This window comes from Acipenser ruthenus, chromosome 17 (assembly GCF_902713425.1).
Source record: "Acipenser ruthenus chromosome 17, fAciRut3.2 maternal haplotype, whole genome shotgun sequence".
Classification (NCBI taxonomy): domain Eukaryota; kingdom Metazoa; phylum Chordata; class Actinopteri; order Acipenseriformes; family Acipenseridae; genus Acipenser; species Acipenser ruthenus.
Genome location: NC_081205.1, coordinates 31,489,330 through 31,510,965, shown reverse-complemented (window position 1 = coordinate 31,510,965; position 21,636 = coordinate 31,489,330). Strand labels below are relative to the sequence as shown.

The 21,636-nt window shown below is 41.0% G+C and overlaps 2 protein-coding genes across 3 annotated transcripts in view; both read right to left on the bottom strand.

Moving 5' to 3' along the window:
• Positions 1-13,759, bottom strand: part of LOC117423054 (26S proteasome non-ATPase regulatory subunit 1) — a 55,266-nt gene extending 41,507 nt beyond the window's left edge. Inside the window, exons 1-16 of one of the 2 annotated variants that reach the window (XM_058990395.1) lie at positions 12,832-13,759; positions 11,949-11,992; positions 11,551-11,624; positions 11,035-11,204; positions 10,616-10,821; positions 10,223-10,366; positions 9,505-9,731; positions 8,599-8,656; positions 8,146-8,274; positions 7,814-7,902; positions 7,371-7,449; positions 6,671-6,844; positions 6,258-6,369; positions 5,839-6,035; positions 5,245-5,340; positions 3,755-3,819 (exon numbers count right to left, since the gene is read on the bottom strand). In XM_058990395.1, coding sequence (XP_058846378.1) covers positions 3,755-3,819; positions 5,245-5,340; positions 5,839-6,035; positions 6,258-6,369; positions 6,671-6,844; positions 7,371-7,449; positions 7,814-7,902; positions 8,146-8,274; positions 8,599-8,656; positions 9,505-9,731; positions 10,223-10,366; positions 10,616-10,821; positions 11,035-11,204; positions 11,551-11,624; positions 11,949-11,992; positions 12,832-12,847 — 1,880 coding nt within the window. In that variant the 5' untranslated portion in view covers positions 12,848-13,759. The remainder of the gene's footprint in view (positions 1-3,754; positions 3,820-5,244; positions 5,341-5,838; positions 6,036-6,257; positions 6,370-6,670; positions 6,845-7,370; positions 7,450-7,813; positions 7,903-8,145; positions 8,275-8,598; positions 8,657-9,504; positions 9,732-10,222; positions 10,367-10,615; positions 10,822-11,034; positions 11,205-11,550; positions 11,625-11,948; positions 11,993-12,831) is intronic. The other variant, XM_034038434.3, reaches the window with a different exon arrangement.
• A 150-nt stretch (positions 13,760-13,909) lies between these two features.
• Positions 13,910-19,966, bottom strand: LOC117423056 (uncharacterized protein C2orf72-like). The gene is made up of 3 exons (XM_034038441.3): positions 18,866-19,966; positions 17,654-17,767; positions 13,910-17,087 (listed from the first exon to the last, which is right to left on the bottom strand). Exons 1-3 carry the CDS (start codon positions 19,719-19,721, stop codon positions 16,981-16,983), a joined length of 1,077 nt encoding a protein of 358 aa, XP_033894332.3. The 5' UTR covers positions 19,722-19,966; the 3' UTR covers positions 13,910-16,980.
• Between the last annotated feature and the right edge of the window lie 1,670 nt (positions 19,967-21,636).

Here is a 21,636-nt window from a genome sequence, read left to right as displayed (position 1 = left end):
AGCAAAAACCCAGAGACTACACTTCAATACCTCATTTACAAGGGCACACACAAAGGCAAGACAGAGCCTGCAGTTACTGTTGAAATCTATTAGAAACGTACAACTCCCGTGTCAAAATAGTTCAGTTCTAAAAGATAAAATGCATTAAGACAGGGATCAAAACTATTAGACTTACAAGCAAGTTCTGAACAATAATGTTTCCAAAGATACTTTAAGTGTCAAATATAATTTTCATCCAGACCAATAATTAGCTTATATCCCATTATCTTTCATTCCAATGCATATAAACAATTAAAGGTACGGGTCAATAAACTGCTTAAATTGTATGAATAAATAGGAAAAAAGTACCTGGAATTTATTTAGATAGATAGAGATAGAGGGATAGAGAGATAGATAGAGAGACAGATAGATATTGACACAAACTTGACAAATCTCTTTTAGAACAATAACACTATGTAACACAATTTTTGTTCCTGGGTAGTAAGTGTTATTTCCTAATTGCTTATGCCTCAAAAGTATAGAAAATGGCTATTATTCCCCACAAACTTTACTTTTGTGACCAGGACAGTGATATTTTGAAATTTACCTATTTCCAATGAGAAAGCGAATTTGTGTCTTTTCGTTCACATAAAGTTAGAAAAAAACAACATATGAATCCAAATTAACATGTATTTATACTAAAGTAATACAAAAATGACTACAAAAGATTTAGAAGTGAGTAGTTTTTCGAGATTTACGCTTATACTGTAAATCACTTTCACGAATCAGCCCCCAAATGTAGTCTCCCATCATGTTCTCGTTATACTGTCCTTGGTAGTGGCGTTCAAAGTCCAGTATATCCTGGTGGAAACGCTCGCCTTGCTCCTCCGAGTACGCTCCCATGTTCTCCTTGAATTTATCAAGATGAGCATCAAGGATATGGACTTTGAGGGACATCGTACAGCCCATTGTGCCGTAGTTCTTCACCAGAGTCTCAACCAGCTCCACATAGTTTTCGGCCTTGTGATTGCCCAGGAAGCCCCAAACCACTGCGACAAAGCTGTTCCAAGCCGCTTTCTCCTTACTAGTGAGCGTCTTGGGGAATTCATTGCACTCCAGGATCTTCTTTATCTGTGGTCCGACGAAGACACCGGCTTTGACCTTTGCCTCAGACAGCTTAGGGAAGAAGTCTTGAAGGTACTTGAAGGCTGCCGACTCCTTATCTAGAGCTCTGACAAATTGTTTCATAAGGCCCAATTTGATGTGCAGTGGTGGCATCAGCACCTTCCGGGGGTCCACCAGTGGCTCTCACTTGACGTTGTTCCTCCCCACAGAGAACTCTGTCCGCTGTGGCCAGTCCCGCCTGTGGTAGTGCGCCTTGGTGTCCCTGCTGTCCCAAATGCAAAGATAGCAGGGAAACTTGGTAAAACTGCTTTGGAGATCCATCAGGAATGCCACCATTTTGAAGTCTCCTATGACCTTGATGCCATCTCAGAACTAAACTGAACTGGAGGGCTTAAGGCCCCTGTATTTATACTACTATTTATATTACTGGAAAATAGGTACATTTCAAAATATCACTGTCCTGGTCACAAAAGCAAAGTTTGTGGGGAATAATAGACATTTTCTATACTTTTGAGGCATAAGCAATTAGGAAATAACACTTACTACCCAGGAACAAAAAAAAAAAAAAAAAAATTGTTACACGGTGTAATTATTCCGATCCAAATAAAGCACACTCTTTATAAGAATCACATCTGTCCTGGATGATTTGATTCTTAAAAGCGGACGGATATGGTTACTGTGAAGTGCTGCAGAATCTGTATGTTACTTTGAGAATAAGAGCTTTGTTCCCTGCAGTGTAATGGGTTGATCACTAGATGTCACGAGTTCCCGCATGTATGCAAGCCTTGAGAAAATCCATAGTTGTTTCCTTAGAATTAAGGAAAATGGTCAATTGGTTAACTGCTTGCTAAAGTTAATGATGCCTCGATAAAATGGGCTTAGCTGATAGCTTTGTGATGAGGTATAGAGGAGTAAGGAAGTGGACGTGTGTGTACTGAGGAAGCAAAACCAAAGAGTGAGTAAGAGATCTGTTTGTTCCAGTTCTACACTGTGCAAATAAGCAAAGCAATCACAGTACATGTGTAGCTCCGGGGGGGGGGGGGTGGGGGGGGGGGGGGGGGTATGAACTGTTTTGATTTGGGTAAACGGCTTATCAGTCTAGACATCAGACAGGGACCACACAAGGTATTGTTTAGTTAGTGCTCCAACTGACAGCTAGGTTTATTTTATTAGTGGTTGTCTCCCCATCGCACTATAAGAAAAATAAAACCAACACCAGTTTTAAACTGTTAATCAAGACTCCAGCCTGATCATTTACACTGCCCTTGGCCACGTCACATTACAATTAGCAAAAGCACCTCCACGCATCAGCAGTTTCAATACAGAATACAAATGTCAGTGGTGCTCAATCACTGAGGACAACACATAAAAACAATCAAAACAAGTCCTCGTGGGTAAGCAGCTTGTTATATGATCACGATTATGTTTACTCAAGGCTGCAGAATCCATTTGACTACAGTATACTTGAGAAGCGCTCGCCTAGTTTAACTGCCGTGCAGTGTTACGTGTAATGGCCTTTGAATTAAAAGGACATTACAGTACAGTATTTTACTGTCAGGACTACCACTGCATTTAAGCATCTGTGGCTTGCTTCTTTTCAGTTGCGATGCAAATCTCTCAGTTTTTCACAAAGCAGAGATGCACTGATCTACTGCTTTAAAAGATGCTTTATATATATATATATATATATATATATATATATATATATATATATATATATATAGACAGGAGCCCTTTTCTTGTACTAGTGTAATTGTTTATCTTAAGTACATAAATGGCCCCAGGGTTACTCTCCAAACTGCACATAACAGTGTACAGGAGATCCATATGGAAAAAATCAGCAATGGCCAAATACTTTGATGGTAATAAATCCAATGTTTTAATCCAGTAAAATGCCATTCCCGCCTGTGACAGGAAAATGCCATTCCTGCCTGTGACAGATCTGCTGTCATGTAGAAGCCTCTCAGCTTGAAGCAAAACATAGGCTTTTGGAAGATGTTAAATTAGCACAGCTGTACAAAATCGCATTTTGTTTTTAATAAAATACATTATATTTTAACAATTATTTACCAAAAAAAGCACTGGGGATCTAACTCTTTCTTGTCAAACTTTTCAAATATAACAAGTAGCATTTGGTTTGAAGTTGTGTAAGCTTTCCCTTTTAAATCCAAATAATCTTTAATTACTATATTGACTACATATGTCATGCTACAATATACATTTAAATATCTCTATATATAGATCAGATCATTTAGCTTAGTTGCCAAACAAAATACTTATGCAATACTACCGGTTTAAGGTGGATATACTGTGGCTGGCAATTTGTACAAGAAGATAAATTGCCATAAATCAGCCAGGACTTAGCACTCAGAGGAAGTGATCAAATCAACAGATTAATTTGGGTGTTAAAAGAAATGTGAATATGTAAACACTTGGCAAAATATGTGCAAAGAAACAGTATGTCAAAACCTGTTTGGAAAATATTCCTGCAACTATGAAAGGAATTTTCCCTTTGTGTATACACATATGGATCAATTCATCAAACCTGGCACTGTTTGGCTTTGTGAACAATCATGGGAGTATTTACTCAAGAGAGACACCCAATGGACAAAACAGGAACATAAAAGTATGAAGGAGAACTTGACCTTACCTGAACATAATAAACCCCATTGACTCCACAGCTGCCCTTCTGACATCATCGCTGACATCGCTCACCTAACACATTGATTAAAAAAGCACAGTTACACACATGCATATACCAAAAACACACATGCAAAAAAAACAACATTGATGTTTAACAATAATTAATCAATGCGGATCAAATGTGGCTCTGATAAAACTTTTTTTTCGGGACAGTACAGAACAGTCTAATGAATTTCAATCTAATTAGTCAAATAAAATACACGTTTAAAAAAATGTTATAAAAAAGGGTAATCTTTAAAAATGTGACTATAAAAAAGAGTAAGGCTGGGGCGATGCCTAATTTTTTAATGTCAATATATAATTCTCCAAAAAAGCAGATGCATCGATTTATCGCCGTTATGAAAGGGTAAAGGAAAAAAAATCTCAGTAATACATGTGTAGCTGTGGATTACTGTCTAACATTGCTAGTAATGCTTTAAAAACTATTATGCATATTAAACTGATTACATCTGTTTATGCAAATAGTAATTACAAAATATGTTACATTTTTCTTTTTTTTTTGCCTTATTCGTTTGTACCATTTGGGGGTCAACGCAACCCCCCCCCCCCCCCCCCACCCAAAAAACCCCCCCAAAAAAACAGTTGTTTAAATCCATAACAAGTCAGAGTAACAACCAATCAAAAGAAAAAAAAATCTTTTTAAAAAAGATTTTAATTGTGTTAACGAACATGACAGTAGGCACATTTTGTTTTAATTTAAGTGATGACTGACACTTGCTTACAATCTGCCCAGCATTACTGAATACCTGCTCACTAGGGACTGACGTTGCCGGGATGCTTAATACTTCTGACCAAAGATACAACATTTGGAACGATCTTGGTGGTTTTTCTTCATTTTTACTCCAGGGTAGATGAATAAATGCTGATGTTGTTTGAAGTTTTGTAGGGTGCCATCTCATGAAATGGTCACACACATTAGCTGTGTTACAGGAGTATCCCAAACATTACTTTCTTTACTTTACTTCCTCACCCTCTTACTTTAGAAAATAACTGCCAAACATCGGAAGGCATTGTATTTGTAGCTCGGTCGATACAGTATTTAATTCTAACAACGCTCTTAACTTAATCTGTTACTTTGAAGACTCCTGCACAGATCCAATCCCATCAGTAAACACTCACAGGTGGTGGGGCAGAGGGGAGAAGGTGAGCTCAATCGCATGCAGATTCAGTAAGTCAGACCTGAGGGGAGCAGAGAAGCTCTGCGCTTGATGCAAAAAATAAATTGCAGATACCAAATTTAATAAAAACTTTCCTTTGCTTAAACCCTTTGCTTAAACCCTTTACACAAAAACGATGCACAGGCTTGACTATCGACAGTTGTCAAACGATAGAATGCATCGATAAATCGCCTCAGCCTTAAAAAGGAGCTCAAAATAATCATGTTGATGGGTCGTCTGGTCTGCTGAAAGAATGCTATTGCAGAAAGAGATCACTCACAGCTACATGGAGAAGGCGTCGGGTGGCTTTGTTGTTCCCTGAGCCACAGTATGCCATGCCGACCGTGTACATTCCAGAACGTCTGAGGATGGGGTCCTGTAAACACAAAACACCAAATCATTAGGGCGGCGCACTTTAACAGAATGGGAGTTTTCAGAGGACTGCAACCTGAATGTGTTTACTGTTCTTCGAAAGGTAAAGAAGAAGAATATGACTGTTTAAAAATGTACTCCCCAGAAGCCAATGCAACTCCTACACACTCTGGCTCTCTGTCTCCGTACCTAATCCCTGCTGTTTCAAAGACTAATAAGCTTTCAAGGTCTCTGCAATCCTTTATGGGAAGAAGAATTGTTGGTATGTGCAGCACTCCTATGAAACAAAAAAACTGACAAACCAAATCACTTTTACCATAATGAGTGGATCTTCCACATATGGATATATGAGATCGACAAAGTAATGGCAATTCATAGTGAGGAAGACTGGAACTATTTTGTCAGATCGAGTTGAGTTAATCTCAATGAAGTCTCACCTTATCCCTGCACAGGCGGTGGAACTATTTTGTCAGATTTATGTGCTGTTGAGCTGATCTCTCACCTTATCCCTGCACAAGCTGTCGATGAGTGTGTCTGCCTCCTCCATCCTGCCATACATAACGAGGGCGATGCCGACTGCCAGCCCGCGGAGGATCTTCTCGTGCTGCGTCTCCTGGGCGTACCCCACCATGTCTTCGATGGCCTGGGCAGATTTGGAGCCCAGCATCACCAGCCCCAGAGCTAGTCCTGCTGCCTCCCCTGGTGCACAGCAACAGAAAAGGGGTCAGTCTCAAACTCTTTTAAAACTACTTTTAAACATGAGTCTTCAGTTAGCCCAATATCTCCACAGTAAATTAAAGAAAACGTGAAGATGCATTAATACTGTATGTACGTTAATAAAAGTATATGTTTTTTTTCTGGTTTCTCCTATGCTGCTTCATACAGTCCTTGAAAATGTCATGTTAAAAATGCCATGTCTACCTGTGACAGCATCATCTTGGTAGAGGTTGGACTTGAGCAGGTCGTACACGTCCTGTCGGGCAGTTCCCAGGGAAGCCAGCCCCAGACCCAGGCAACCTCCGTGACGCACAATCTGTGGGGGAGAAGAGAGATGCACACTGAACACGAAGCGATGCAGGAGGGGACACAAACCAATGGGACCAACTCACTAAACTCATCGTACTTTTCACTTACATGTATTTAAATAAGTAAATAAAATAATAAAAACACCACACATACTAAATGTTGTCGGTTTCATTTTTCATTATTCTATACTCACTTATCTTTGCATTACAGATGGTTTAACCTTATTTTCAAGTTTGTCTTTACTTTGCCCCAATTTTTTGTAATAGTAGTTTAAGGTTTCCCCTGTCCCGCAGTGGACAGATACCCACATCGTTGCTGGCGTTCTTCAGCTGGCTGAGCAGGTAGTCAATGATGTCACCACCGTGGTTGGCGTGGATCAACCCCAGAGCGTACAGGCCTCCTCCCTCCTGATAGGCTGAGCCAGGTGATGTGTCCTTGGGCAGGTACGTGGCCATTAACTGTAGTGCCTCCTTCTCATGGCCCTGAATGCAAATGATACAAAATCATACATGGTCTTGCAAATCACCGAACGTGAAAACACGATACAGGATAAAAGTAACTACTGCATATTTAATATCCTGAAGCTGTTGAAGCCCACACAAGATATATTACTGTAGTATGGAGTTTAATTGTTGGGGTTATTGCACACGATAGATACAGTAATGCATCAGACACAGCAAGGATTCAATACAAACTGACTCATAGAAGACACTGGAATAGACTTCTAGTTGAAAAGTTTGTCATTTCAAATTTAGGATTCTTTTAGTGTTTCTAAAGTAGTGCTATTGAGTGTTCTAGAATTAAAGAACCATTTAACTACCAGTAAGTGAAAATAGGAACATAGAGTACAATAGGTGGGTATTTAGATTAAATTAAATACTAAGCAGACAGCAATACAATCACAAGCACATTGGTAAAAGCAATGCAAAAAAATAAAAATAAAAAGCCTCTGGCCATGTATTAAACTGTTATTAACAAAAGTACATGCCGTTGCTCATATAGACTTACCTTGTGAATAACTCCCAGGCTGGCAGTAGCAGTGAATTTCGCCCAGTTTGTGGCTCTGGCCAGCCACTCCAAGTTCTCTCTGTTAGGTTTAGAAAACACACCATTATAAGATTGAAAGATAGAAATCAGCTGGCCTTATTTTTTTTTTTTAAATCAATAGTACTTTGTCTAGAGCTGTCTATCTACCATTAAAATCAGGGTACGTTCAACAAACAAGCTAATTATGAATGAATGGCAGTTCTTTGCAGGTTCTTTATACTTCTGCAATTGCTGTGCGAGCTAGCCTGGCTTCATCTTAAAACTACGGGATAAAATCAAAAGCCCTACTTACATATCTTAAGGAAGATAAATACAGAAATTCTAGGGTATCAGCATGGGCCCCTTTTGTGTGTAGAGAAGCATGCATAGGAAAGTTTGCAGGAGAAAGGTGTGCAGTGCGATACCTGAGAAACTGGTCGCTTGTTGTTCCAGTATGCATGAAGGAGTTGGCTATAACAGTTGCGGTGTGGCAGACAGAATTCCGTACTGCATCCTTTTGAAAAAAACAGAATTTTTAAGTGGTTAAGACCCAATCTGCTTAACAGTGAATATGTTGTAAAAACTTAAAGTGGGAGAAAAGTTGTAGGAATGTCTGACACAGACCAGCTTTATGGTCAATGGTTATAAAAAGCTAGCTGCAACTTTGCATGTACTCATGAACATCGCAAGCTTCTGGCTGCAGGTTATTTACATTTAAACATTCTGGCTACAAACAAAAAAACAATTGGTATCTTACCTTTGTGTTTTTTAGAATCATCAAGTCTGTGTGGTTGTTTCTGATCAGGAATTGGAGTTGTAGTTCAATGGCCATTTCACCACTTAATATTTTAATCATCTTTGAGTTCTGGTCTTTGGGTTCTTCCTTCTACAATGGAAAGACAAGGAGAGTTGTTTTTGTTTAGATGAACCAATGCTCTTAAATCACTGTCTGTGTGGACCTTACAAACAGTAAGTGACTCAAGTGAAAATTACACACATTTATAACATTTGTGTTTACTGTCCCCATTCCTGGTTCACACTACAGCATGCGCGGGTCATTATTAAATGCTATTACACAGATCTGTACTCATGTCTCCAATGGTCACTGTAAGCAGCAGAAGCACCTATGTAATCATATGTATGTGGCTCTCTCATGAATGTTCTAAACAGCTGTGCTAGATGGATAACATTGCTGCTTAGATTTACCCACCGATTCTGCTGGCTTTCCTGCCGGTGAACTGCCAGTCTTATCTGTTTCCATGGCATCACTGGGAGAAAAAAAAAAAGATCTCAAAATAAACATTTCAGGATTGCACAGGCCTATTACTGTAAGTGTCACATACCTCAGACTAGTAGGAGTATCTACAGCTCCTGTTGCCCATTCTTAATGCAAGAAAAGGATAGAATAGGGGGAATGAGAAAACTAGACTCAGATATTGTATGCAGTCATTACATTACACATCTTCATCATAAGCCCCTTTCACACTGGCATGCACTACCCAGGTCAGAACCTACCCGGTGTCATGCGGGTCAGGTATGCGATTTCACTCTGCTTTTGATAAAGCAGGGTTGACCTGGGCGACAGACGCAAGTAAACAATGCGTGTATCAATGCCCCAGAAGCAGCTTGTTACTGACACTTCCATCCAAGCTTCTCTGGATTGAACCGTCGCCCCAAATGTTGATTAGAGCAAACGTTTCTTCATCCCTGCTGCAATCTGGTTCATGCTGTGTCTCAAGCAACACAAATACAGCTAAACAGAATAAACAAAAACGTTCCTTGTGGAAGTGAAACCTTCACGCAGACGTGGCAGTTTGTTATTTCGTCCGCCGTCATGCATTCTGCCACGCTCAAAGAGTGTTGACTCATATTCTGAGGTGGGTCGGTTTCACGCTACGCGGGATTCTGACCCCGGGTAGGAGTGTCAGTGTGAAAGGGGCTATAGAGTGTGCTCTACAGAAAGATGACCTACATCTGTTTTACAGATTTCCTTTAAAAAAAGCAGTACGAACCTATTTTGTGTAATAGTGCAACATTCAAATAGAACTGATGGTTCTGCTCCTCTTTTGACCTTGACATACACAAACCCTGGGCAGCCACACGCTGATGCACACACCTGTCCTTGTCTGCAGTGGGCACAGTGCCAGTGTTGGTGGAGCCGGGCACAGCGGGGATGGGCGTGCCGACAGTGCGCAGGTTCTGGATGACAGAGGACAGGAACTGCTGGCTGGCACTCTCGTACAAGTCGAAGCAGATCTGATAGGCCATCAGCAGGTTATCCTCCTTCACAAGCTTCTCCAGGATATCACTCACCGCCTGAGGGTCGTCCAGGAATATCAGGCACTGCCCAGGGGAGGCAAGAGGAGGATAGTCAGCACTCCATAGGGTTCAAAGGAATACCTTTCCACAACTTACCCGAGCCATAACTGCATGGTAAGAATCTACAATGCACGTAATATGAATGAAATGTTGTTGTTGTTGTTGTTGTTGTAATTCTCCATCACTTCAATTACCATAATTTCAGTCTCCAATCTAAACCTAATTTGTTACACTGCAGGGATGGAAATAACACTCATAATGCATAGCAGTTTCCCAACACTCCATGTTTTAATACATGCCTGATTAGCCCAGGGTTATAGGTAAAAAGCTTGGATGTGTCTTATTAAACTCACAGTAAAACCAGGAAAGGATCAAACTGCAATGCAATGGGAGCCTTATTTCAATCCCTGTACTATACAATTGACCAACTGTATTAGTAGCTATACAAGCACTGAGAAGTCAGCATGCTGCATATTATATGCAATGTTCAGTGTTCCTTATGGCAGGTGCAGTACCTGGCAAACGTTGATGAAGTCTGACTTCTCCAGGTTCATGTAGAGCTTGACCAGCACTCTGAGCACCTTGTTGCGAAACTGTTTGTTCTGCATCAAAGACATGCAAACCTTCAGGCTGTAGGCCAGCATGCCTCCAACATCGGTCTGGAAAAAACAACAGTTAAAAAAAAATGTAATAAAAATGAACACATGTTTACACGCTATTCAAAAAGATGTCACTTTATAAAACTGGACTGCTGAGAGAGCAATACAGACATAAGAGAGGGATCTTCTAGTAGTGATCAGGTCTAAACAACATACAGTATTTAATTCATTCCAGGACTTTGGCCTTGGCTGTAATGTTCTTACTGCTCACAGTAAAGTGCATTTCCAAGGTAGGATAGTGGCACTTACACACTCGAGGATGGTCCTCTCAAAGATGTCGAGCCTGCGTGTCTCAAGAGCGATGCCGATGGCCTGCTTGTACTTATGGTCTCCCAGGCAGCGCAGGAACATCTTGTTGACAATGCCCTCCAGACGGGGGTCAATGCTCTTCCTCTCGTTCTCTGGAACCTCTATGTTCTCAACCCGCTGCTTTGTGTAGTGATCGATGCACTTCGCTGCAGGGCAGTCAGGGAAACAGGCATACACTTCAGTTTTCAGGATTACAGATTCACAACAGTGTCAACGATTGTCACAGCAAGATTACAGTGGCCTGCTGCATTGTATATCTGCAAATGTTGACCTTGAACATCCCATTTGGATTATTCCTTCTTTTTTTATAATATTTAATGACCTAAAGTTACTTGGCCCATCCAAAGTGTTTCACTCACAGATTATCGTCTCCACATATTCCGAGTCGTCTGAGACGTTGAACAGATCCCCGGCACCCAGTGCGTAGTTCAGGGATTCCTCGAATGCACCAAGATGATAAAACACTTTGGAGGCCACCAGAGCAGCAAACTCCCGGCTCCGGAAGGTCTCGTCTTCATACAGAACCTCGCTGGAAGAGACGGGGCAAACACACACATCAAACACCTTTTCAATACAGTCATGGTGGAAAGGTTATTAAAGGGTACCACTGTTGCTGTTTGCGTTGTGACCCCAAAACGAAAGACATGGTTCTGGCACCTGCATGTATCCAACCAAACTTAGAAAGCATTTCTCCTGGAAAGTCCAACTGAAGTTTGGAGATTGTATTCATTCATTCATTCATTCATTCATTCATTCATTCGCTCGCTCGTTAGTTTTCTTGATTTAAAAACAACTGGGTTTGTTGTGGTATTCTTTACAATTGCAAAGCACAACTCAATATCTTAATTTTACATGGAACGAAATAGAATTCTTACATTTTATCAACAGACTCTGAAATCTCAGCCCAGAAATCATTGACCACAGCATCCAGCTTGTGCAGGGCAAACTCCTAAAGTTAAAGAAAGAAACAAGTTAAGAATAAAGCCCATATTTTGCTACAGTACATGAAAATCTCATGTGTTTGCAAAAGATCCTCACGTGGTAACTCATGACAGTCACATCAAATTAATGCCCTGTTTATTTATATATATATATATATATATATATATATATATATATATATATATATATATAACACCTACACTATGGAAAGAGCATATCCCATCCTAAGCATAAATAGTCAAATCGAGTATTTACTAATATGAAGGACACCTGTCCAGTTCCAAAAACGCTTAAAATAAACCCCATCAAGTGCCACTAGGGATAGACTTACCTTGAGCTGAGGTTCTTCCTCGTCCAAGAGAGAGATAATTCCAGCTGTAAAAAGAAAAGGCCAATCTTACTGTAGCTTACAGTAGGAGAAGAATACAACAGCTACTGCCTTTTCATTCAGGGGCAGGCTCAGCAAACAAGAACTAGGCTTCAGTGGTTTAAAATAACGTATGACAAGTAAATAAATAAAATATATTGCTATTTACAAATGGTTGGAAGAGTGTAACACGCAGCCCCGCTTTACACTACAGGACAGGTTGCCAAAACCGAGCTATATTTTGGGAAAAAAATAGCAATGAAAAGTAGCACTTTATTATCTAGAAACGATCTGTTCTGTTTCTTTTGCGGGAAAAGTTCTTAAACCAATTTTAAACAGTGGGGAATATTATGCTTCCCGATCTGTGTGACTCGGCAATCTGCTTCAAAACAACAAGGTATGTTGTCAGACCTGAACACATTTGTCCTACTTGAAATGTAGTACAAACTGCAGACCAGAACCCCAGATGCGAGGAATACAACTTATTCTTCCATTCCAGCATTAAACCTGAACTCCACGTTTGTGAACACAATCCGTACGCCACTGTTATTGTTAAGAAACGATCATGATGATTGATTTGCCATCACACAGTACTTACAGCCCCGCAGTATGATATTGGGACAGGCAGAGATATTGAAGCGAATAACAAAGTTCAAAACACAATGTGTCTCGGATCACTAACCCTAACATTTATGACGGCACGTATTTAGTTCTGGTGTGTGATTCCAGCTGGTTAATAACAATTGCTTTTTCTACATTTCTCTGCCGCTGACGGTTCTGACTCAGCTAAACTAGCCGGTCTTCACTCAATCTTAAACTCCCTCGTCTCTCCGCGCTTTCGCCTTACCTGCTGAGGTTATCATGTTTGCTAGGGTTCCGTACTCCTCTCCCGACCAGCGACTCTTCCAAGTGCAGGTATAGGTATTTGAAAAGGCGGTTTGACGCGACAATACCTCGCCTCCCAGTGAATGTCCGGGAGACTATTCTTTCAAAGTTGATTCACAATGAAGCTCACTGTGAAACAGGGGGGCCTTCTGCTCTCGTACTTAGACTGCCTGAAGGAACCGCCTGACCACAATATTGCAAAACGACATGCCATGTACTATTTTACTCGATGTTACTATTTACATTGTATTATTATTATTAAAAATATAAGCAGATAGATATTTCGCCTGAAATCATATATTTTTTTAAAAATAAAAAATAAATCTGTTTTTGACATGCAATTTATGAAGCGGCTAAAAAGTGCTTTCGTGTTCTTAGGTACTGCGAGATTATTGCGCCCTCTGAAGGCAGGAGTGCAACTGTGCACTAAAGTGCAACTGTGCACTAAATGAATTTTCAGACATCAAGTGTGATAAACCATTGATACAATTATGAAACGTGTTCTGGGTTTCTTTATAAGTCCTATGCACTACTCCCAAAACTTTTCTAATGAGTCATTTAAAGAAACTATCTACAACACACCAAATCATAAATGTGTTGAGTTAAAGAAAAGAAAAGCTTCGAGAATGTGACCCCCGAGTGTGGCAGCCCGTGTGCTGCAACTCTCCATGACCACTAGATGGCGGTGTAAACCCTTTCTGGAATGCTGTGCCAGAGATATGTGCCATCTGTGGATATGCCAACTGTAGCCTGGGAATTCAACCAAAAGAAAATAATTAACGAACACGGTTACCTTACATTGTTTTCCTTACTACAAAATCAATGGTGGTGTTTAAGATTTTGGCAGCTGATTCATTGTTTTTTTCCTTCAAATTGTCTTTTAAGTTTGGCTGCGTATGAGGAAATTAGGCAAAAAACACACGTGACTTTATTAAATCAGCATTTTATTAAATAATAATAAAAAACTACACTTTAAAACAGAACATGTGTTATATATATATATATATATATATATATATATATATATATATATATATATATATATATATATATATATATATATATATATAAACACATTATCAACAAAATCAGATCCAATTAAAACAAACAAAAAACCGAATTAGGGCGGAATTTGTCATTAAAACGATGCTACGTTTTAAACCCACAGCCTTTAGCATTCCAGCACAGGTAGCCTTTTTTCTCTGATCTCTTACCGACAATTGCACTATAGATTTGTATTTTTTTTTACATTTGTTTTGGTCCCCCAAATACATTTTATTCACTGTTTAGGGAATAGACAAAAAACGGTAATCCACAAACACATTTTAACATTTTACACATTTATGATAATTTTATTTATTTATTTTTATAATTTAGTAGTCGCCAACTGATTTTACCCTGTTTTTTCCCCAATTTTTGAATATCCAATTGTATTTTTTAGGCTCAGCTCAGCGCTACCACCCCTACTCGGGAGTGGTGAAGACGAACACATGTCAACCGGACGCTTCTTTTCACTCTGCAGGCCCGCCTTGTATTTTTTCTTAACTTAACTTAAATCTTGTATTTTCCTCCCAGATTTATAAATGTTGTGAAAATACATAAATATATATATTTTAATGTGTACATTCAGATATAATTTCTAAATCTAAATATTCACGCGATTTGATTGTAATGCTGAAATTTTCCCCGATTAGCATTACAAGAGCCAATCAAAATGCATGAAAGCACAAAGCGGACACAACCAGATTTAGCTTTCCATTTAAATATTTACCTAAATATTAAATATCGTTAAAGCCCCCAACTATGAGGAATAAAAGCTCCGTATGTTTTATTTTAAAATAAGTAATTCCTAAAAAAAAAAAAAAAGTGCCTTGGCCAGTACACTGCATGTTGGCAAAAAAAAACCATTTGTCCAATTGATTGATTTTATTGATTTACTCATTAATCAGGAATTCAGCAGCTGTGTGCTGCCACATTTACAAGGGCGCCCTCTCCTGATCAGAGGTCTGTTTCTTGATTGGTTTAGGGATGACTGATAAACAGTAAACAGTGTGCTGAATCTCCAGGTAATCTCCACAATGTCCTGGTCTATTGTAGCTGAGAACTTTAAACCCACTGCCAAGCTTCATGGTCTACGGTACACACTCTTCTAACCAACATACTGCATCCCTAACCGGGACATGTCAAGCTGCCGTTCTCTGCAATCAGGCATTGCTTGTTTGTTTAGGACGTTTACACAAGATAGCATGCTGAGTTACAAAGATCACATTAAAAGGTTCATCCTTCAAAGGCAACATAAATAAAGCCCGAACAGCAATAACTTTCTTTCACCCCTTAACCTCCACTCATGTAGCAGCAAGGACTTGTGCACATGGAATCCCTTTCAAACTGTGTCCAATACCTCCGTACTGCACTGGAAACAGAACCAGATCTGAAGAGGTTCAAATCAGGACAAGCAGCTACTGTGTGCGTGTGTCTCATGAATCTAAACTAGAAGAATACAACCCTGTATGCTTTGCTACGGGAATCCAAGTTGTTTTTGAGTATTTTTATTTTTAGGTAGAAAATGTTGTAACCCTTCCTTTGTGTCAGGAAACCTAAGTGAACAGATCAGTCAAAAGCAGGTGGATGTTCATGTGAATCAACTACAGGAGCATTTGGTACAGTGGTGCCAAAGATCACACAACAGTGAGGCTGAGATTCCTGATCAACAGAGTTCCGATCGATCTCACAGTTTCAGAGTTCCGATCGATCTCACAGTTTCAGAGTTCCGATCGATCTCACAGTTTCAGAGTTCCGATCGATCTCACAGTTTCAGAGTTCCGATCGATCTCACAGTTTCAGAGTTCCGATCGATCTCACAGTTTCAGAGTTCCGATCGATCTCACAGTTTCAGAGTTCCGATCGATCTCACAGTTTCAGAGTTCCGATCGATCTCACAGTTTCAGAGTTCCGATCGATCTCACAGTTTCAGAGTTCCGATCGATCTCACAGTTTCAGAGTTCCGAACTGTTTCACAGTTTCAGAGTTCCGATCGATCTCACAGTTTCAGAGTTCCGATCGATCTCACAGTTTCAGAGTTCCGATCGATCTCACAGTTTCAGAGTTCCGATCGATCTCACAGTTTCAGAGTTCCGATCGATCTCACAGTTTCAGAGTTCCGATCGATCTCACAGTTTCAGAGTTCCGATCGATCTCACAGTTTCAGAGTTCCGAACTGTTTCACAGTTCTTATCTATTCTTTTTTTACATGTAAACCAGTCATCTCATAAAAAAGGATAAAACAGCCCACTACGGGGCAGACATCTTTTTGAAGTGATCCGAGTGTTTTACAATTATGGACAAGATATTCTTTTGGCCAGTTAAACATAGTAACGTCAAATATTGCATCACAGCAGCAATAACACAACCTTTACTGTTACCTAAACATCTAGGACAGAAGAATGCTAGACTCAGTGTAGAGCCGCTACGACAGAATCACAACACATTCCTATTGACAGACCTACCTCATATGTAATCATGATCTGTCTGAACTAATATACCGTAGCTCATAATTAAAACAAGAAGAAATGAAAGGTAGTGCAAATACTTTTATAGACCTCCTCTATGTCACTATTAGATCTAACACTGCTGTTGCTTTTTAACAGCATAGCTTTACAGTAAATTGCCCAGTCTGGTAGTGCACAGTAATTCACGTAACGTAAGGCAATCACGGCCACACCAAACCACACTATCCCTCCCCTAAATGGGTGCTCTCTTTATAAAGACATATATGCCTGTTTGAGTTCCCTTGTAAAAGTTTACCCTGCTAAATCTGCACAGTAAATTTGCACTTTTCCTATGCTTACAGTATACTATGCATTTATTTAAGTTTACTATGCCTTGGTTTTTAATATGCTTAACTATACCTCTCTGGGCTTCCCAATGCTTCCCAATGCTTTATATTGCATTCATTATCCGTTACTACACTTTGCAACGGGTCACTTTTATAAGGGTTACTTAGATCTATGTGATTGTCACAGAAGGGCTTGGCTCCAGCGGTATTAAGACTGCCAGGAGGCTGGATGATTGGGAAGCAGGCGTGAGAGTGGGAGGGGTGTGGTGAGCTCTGTCAGGCCTGGCTCTCTTGCTCGCTCGTGATGCCGGCAGGGTTCAGGGGCTCAGCGACAGGGCCGCTGCTGTGCAAGGGGACGGCTTCTTCCCTGCTCTGCTGGACACCTGGACAAAGGGACACGAGACAGAAGAGACATGTGAATACATTTCTGTTCAACCGCATTGACGTTTTCAGCTTTGCAATGAGAATTAATCCACTGAAGATATTTGGTGCGACACAATCACAAGCACAAGGATTAGGGTTAGAGGTTAGGATTAACATTAAATTACTTGCCGTGCTTAGCAACTACAGTCCATGTATGTTTGACTAACAGCACCATATTGTTGCTTACAGTAAGCTTATAACTTACTAAACATGGGTCTGGAAAGCTAAAAACAATAACCCAGTATCTCTGATGAGGTACCAGTCATGGTTCCAGTCTAACAGAACCACAGTAGGAAAGTGTAGTTAAGCCTTTGTGAAGTGTAAAGGCATGCATTGTATTGCACAGAATAAAGGTTGAAAACCACAAGCTTACACAGAAAAAAAACAAAACAACTACAACAAAACAGATTTATACTAAGCTGTTAGTGTTAAACGTTAATTCAACAAGGAGTGGAGAAAGTGAAAGGGGCAGGGAGATCAGCACACATACAGCAGGCATGTCTATCACAGGGGCTGAGAGACGTACCTTGCCAGCTGGTGCCGGAGCTGCAGTTGGGTTGTCTCCTCCTGTTCTCTCGTGTCTGCCAGGGGAAGCACTTCCGAACCCGGGACATTGTGCCTCCTCTATCTCTACTGTCCCCTGTGACACACACACACACACACACACACACTCTGTTTGAATAAACAGCAGTTTAGGCAACTCTAAAGCTGAGGGAACATGAAGCCACTTTTTCAGGAACAATGGCTTGAATCCTGGTTACAGGAGACCTAGCATGAGGCCTTTGCTGAATCCAACCCTGTCTCCCCTGGTGTGGCATGCAGCTGAAGGTTCCAAGCCACAGACTGGCTTTGTGTTCCCTCAGCTTAATGAATCAAGTCCCATGCGAACATTATCGGATTTACATTTAGATTTAGACAATCGTGTTCCCCAGTAAACGAGCACCCTTAACTTGAAGGGTAGGTACAACAACTGTAGCAGCTTGTCAGTACTCTGAAATCGGTTCACGGGATAGGACAGTTTGCAGGGCCCCCCTGCTGAACACACTGTGGTACTGGAACATAGACCCAGGGATGCAGAGATCACACTAAGTGTCTTGTGACATACTTACATATTCGTCACTGATATTTGCTGAGCCGCATATAAAATGGGGCGAACAACAATGCAAGCTCTGACAATGCAAGCTGTTGTCAGGTTTGTGGCAATTACGGAGAATCTGAGAGGCCACTTCTCAACAGAACATGCTGAGCTGACGGTGCTGCCAATAAACTAACAATTGTTGGATTATTATTTTTAATTGCCAGGAAAATTTCAGTTACCATGACTACCAATCACAAACAGCCTGCAGTACACTAATTGCATCATTAACGGCATGTCCATTTATAATGTGCGCTTTTTTTCCCAGTCCAATTACTGATTTTGTTATAACTTATTTTTTTCTCATATACTGTTATATTCTTTACACAACTACACTGTACAGTACTGTGCAAGTGTCGACATTGCCTGTTTTTTCGTCCTGTCATTTACACAGTTTAGAATTTCCAGAACTCCTTATGCAGTCTAAAACCTGTTGCATAGCAAATGATTATTGGGCTACTACTGTACATTTTCATTATAACTAACTTCAACTGCACACAGCTTTAATTCTGGCACAGACTAGCGTGAATAATACATTTAATTAAATATAAAACAAAATAAATTCTACATTTTTGGGCGACTATTTTTTTTAATCAAGTGTACCTGTTTCTGTGCAAAGCGAGGCTCGGATGGATTTGCAGGCATTTCTCTTAATTTCGAGTGTGCACCCCGGCTTCTTCGGTATGAAGTGACCAGCCCACATCGCCTCGCCGGGGTGCCCCTTGAAAACTCTCTGCAGCAGCTGCTCCAGCAGCCGGACGGACTGCCAGCTGTCCCCGCTTTCGCTTCTCGAGTGCACCAGCCCGAGCAGAGCAGGCTGCACACCCGCAGCCCGACTGCGACCCCTCACGTCCTTGAGAATCTCCTTCAGGCAAACCCTGTTTCGGGGGTGAAGCAGAAACTCGTACCTGAAAACAAAAACGATTAACGGGCAGTCTATGGCTCGCTGTGTGCCTTTGCACGCTTTGCCATACGCCCTGCGTGTTTCGACCCCTCCTTTCTGCTGGGAGCACTTAACCAGCCCGGTCGCCGGCTTGGCAGCGCTACTGCTGGGGTCGTCCCTAGAACATGGATCCGCTTCGTCTTTTTCACCTGGTTGTATTTCTTCGCCAGGAATACCCGCACAGTTGCTTGCATTTACGTTGCCGACGACACTCCCGTCACCTCCCCCTCCTGCTGTAATTGTACCGTTTTTTATCTCAACGCAAGTTTCATCATCACTAGTACCTGTTGTAGTTTTTGATCCAGATGGAAACATCTCATTCACGAACTCTTCCAGCGAACCGGGTTCGCTCCCGTCGCCTTTCTCCAAAACATCGCTAACTAAGAAAATCCTTTCCCTGCCGCCGATGTCTTTTAAAACCTGCTGGAATTCCTCCTCTGTCGGGTCTTGCTGAGATTCACCCACGATCTCCGAGTCCGAGCAGTGACTCTCGATCTCTTTCTCCCCCATCCCCATGAAGCAAATGCGGCTTTATTGCTTAGCCTTATTAGTGTAGAACCACCGCTACGCTCTGTCTAACCCTGCGCCTCCTCAGTCAGGGAGATTCACGAAATCCTTGTTCCCTTGGTCGCTGAACACCTTACACGTCGCTGGAGATGGCATACCTTTTCAAAACACATACCAAAAAAAAAGACACGAGTCACTGACAATTCAGTTCAGGGGGTGGGTTAGGAAGGTTTCGAGGCAATTGGTTTGGCTGTGATTCTGAATGGCCAGAGAGGCGGATCCGCTTATTTTACAGGCTGGCAAACACACCATGACGTTTAGGGGTTGTCACGTAGAAAAATGCAAGTGATAACATTTATTTAAACTTTCATCTTCCGGTGCTGGATTGTTACCACACAAGCCGGGTTGTCCACATCATGTTTCTAAGTTATTTACATGACAACAACGCATTTTTTTTTGTTTGACAATATTTCATTAGAAAAGCGACAGATCTGGAAACCATCGCTGCAAATTATAGGCATGCACGCTGCTTACACGTGTTATTGGGGTTTATTACAGCAATGCAAAATGCATTCATGACAACCGAACACATCCTGAACGCGGCCGCTCCAGGTCCGCTTTCAGTACTGTTGTGTGAATGAAAACCAGCCGCTTCTGTCCACGATTTTTTCCCCCAGTGAAATACTGGATTTAAATAGTAAACTACTGTGATTGTTAGATCTCTCCGTTGTATAATATGCGACCCCTATCTTTGAATATTAGTCAGTAGTTAATCATTTGGAGTGGAGGTGGTTCAAGGGCAGAGTTCTGAACTGCTTGTCACAAAATAACTTTACATTGGACGGATGTCCCTTGTCCCTGGACACGGCGTAGCACTGGAAGAGGGACCGTTTAAAGAGGTGCAGCGTTCAGGGGTTCCACAAATACATCTTTAGATAGGCGATGAAGGTGCAGGAGCACCACGCACACAGTCTCCAAGATTAATCACAGCACTGTGTATTCTTTTTAAACATGTGTGTACCCGTGGCCTCTGTGGATGAGCCTGAAGACGACACACGCTGCTGCTCCCTGGTGGCTAATTGCTTCACCTGTTGTAGTTCATAAGAACATAAGAAAGTTTACAAACGAGAGGAGGCCATTCAGCCCATCTTGCTCGTTTGGTTGTAAGTAGCTTATTGATCCCAGAATCTCATCAAGCAGCTTCTTGAAGGATCCCAGGGTGTCAGCTTCAAAAACATTACTGGGGAGTTGGTTCCAGACCCTCACAATTCTCTGTGTAAAAAAGTGCCTCCTATTTTCTGTTCTGAGTGCCCCTTTAATGTTGTATATGCAATTGGACCATGTAACCTACAGATAAAAGGGTGCAATATATTATCTATATATGTGCATATCCTTCAGTAATGTAAAAAATAACAAATGGATTGTGCTTCTTTTAATCTGTCAGTGTGGTGCATCCCCATATTGAAAACCTGCTACTGCATGCTGGTCTGGTCTTGCCAAGGGATATTTACACTCCCTCCAAGCACCCCCTGCGGTGAAACTGCATGTGCTGCTCGGTTGCCCTGGGTAAGAAGGGTAGCTTTTCATTCCTTTACCTTCCCTTCCAGGAATAGTTCAGCCAGACGGGGAGCCCCTGGCCATTCAAAAGGTCATTGCTCAGCACAAGGTGGTCTGGAATAGCATCACAAACACATGGTTAGTGTGTGTGTGTGTGTTGGGGGGTGGCAGGGTTCCAAACCTGTGTGTAGCAGCCAAAACAGACCAGTTTTAAACAGTCCCCTGCTTAAAAATAGATATCTGAAATATCACATTATATAATGTGTACACATTCCATTCATAACTGTAAACACTTGACAGTGCTACATTTTCAAATACTAACAAAAGCTTAATAAATGAAACTACACATTATGAAACAGATTATAAA

Coding starts and splice junctions, on each gene's coding strand:
- LOC117423056 (XM_034038441.3), bottom strand. CDS start 19,721: ATGGGGATGGGGGAGAAAGAGATCGAGAGTCACTGCTCGGACTCGGAG. Junction 17,768..18,865: donor CTCGCTTTGCACAGAAACAG/GTACACTTGATT, acceptor TGTGTGTCACAG/GGGACAGTAGAGATAGAGGA. Junction 17,088..17,653: donor CTCCGGCACCAGCTGGCAAG/GTACGTCTCTCA, acceptor CCCTTTGTCCAG/GTGTCCAGCAGAGCAGGGAA.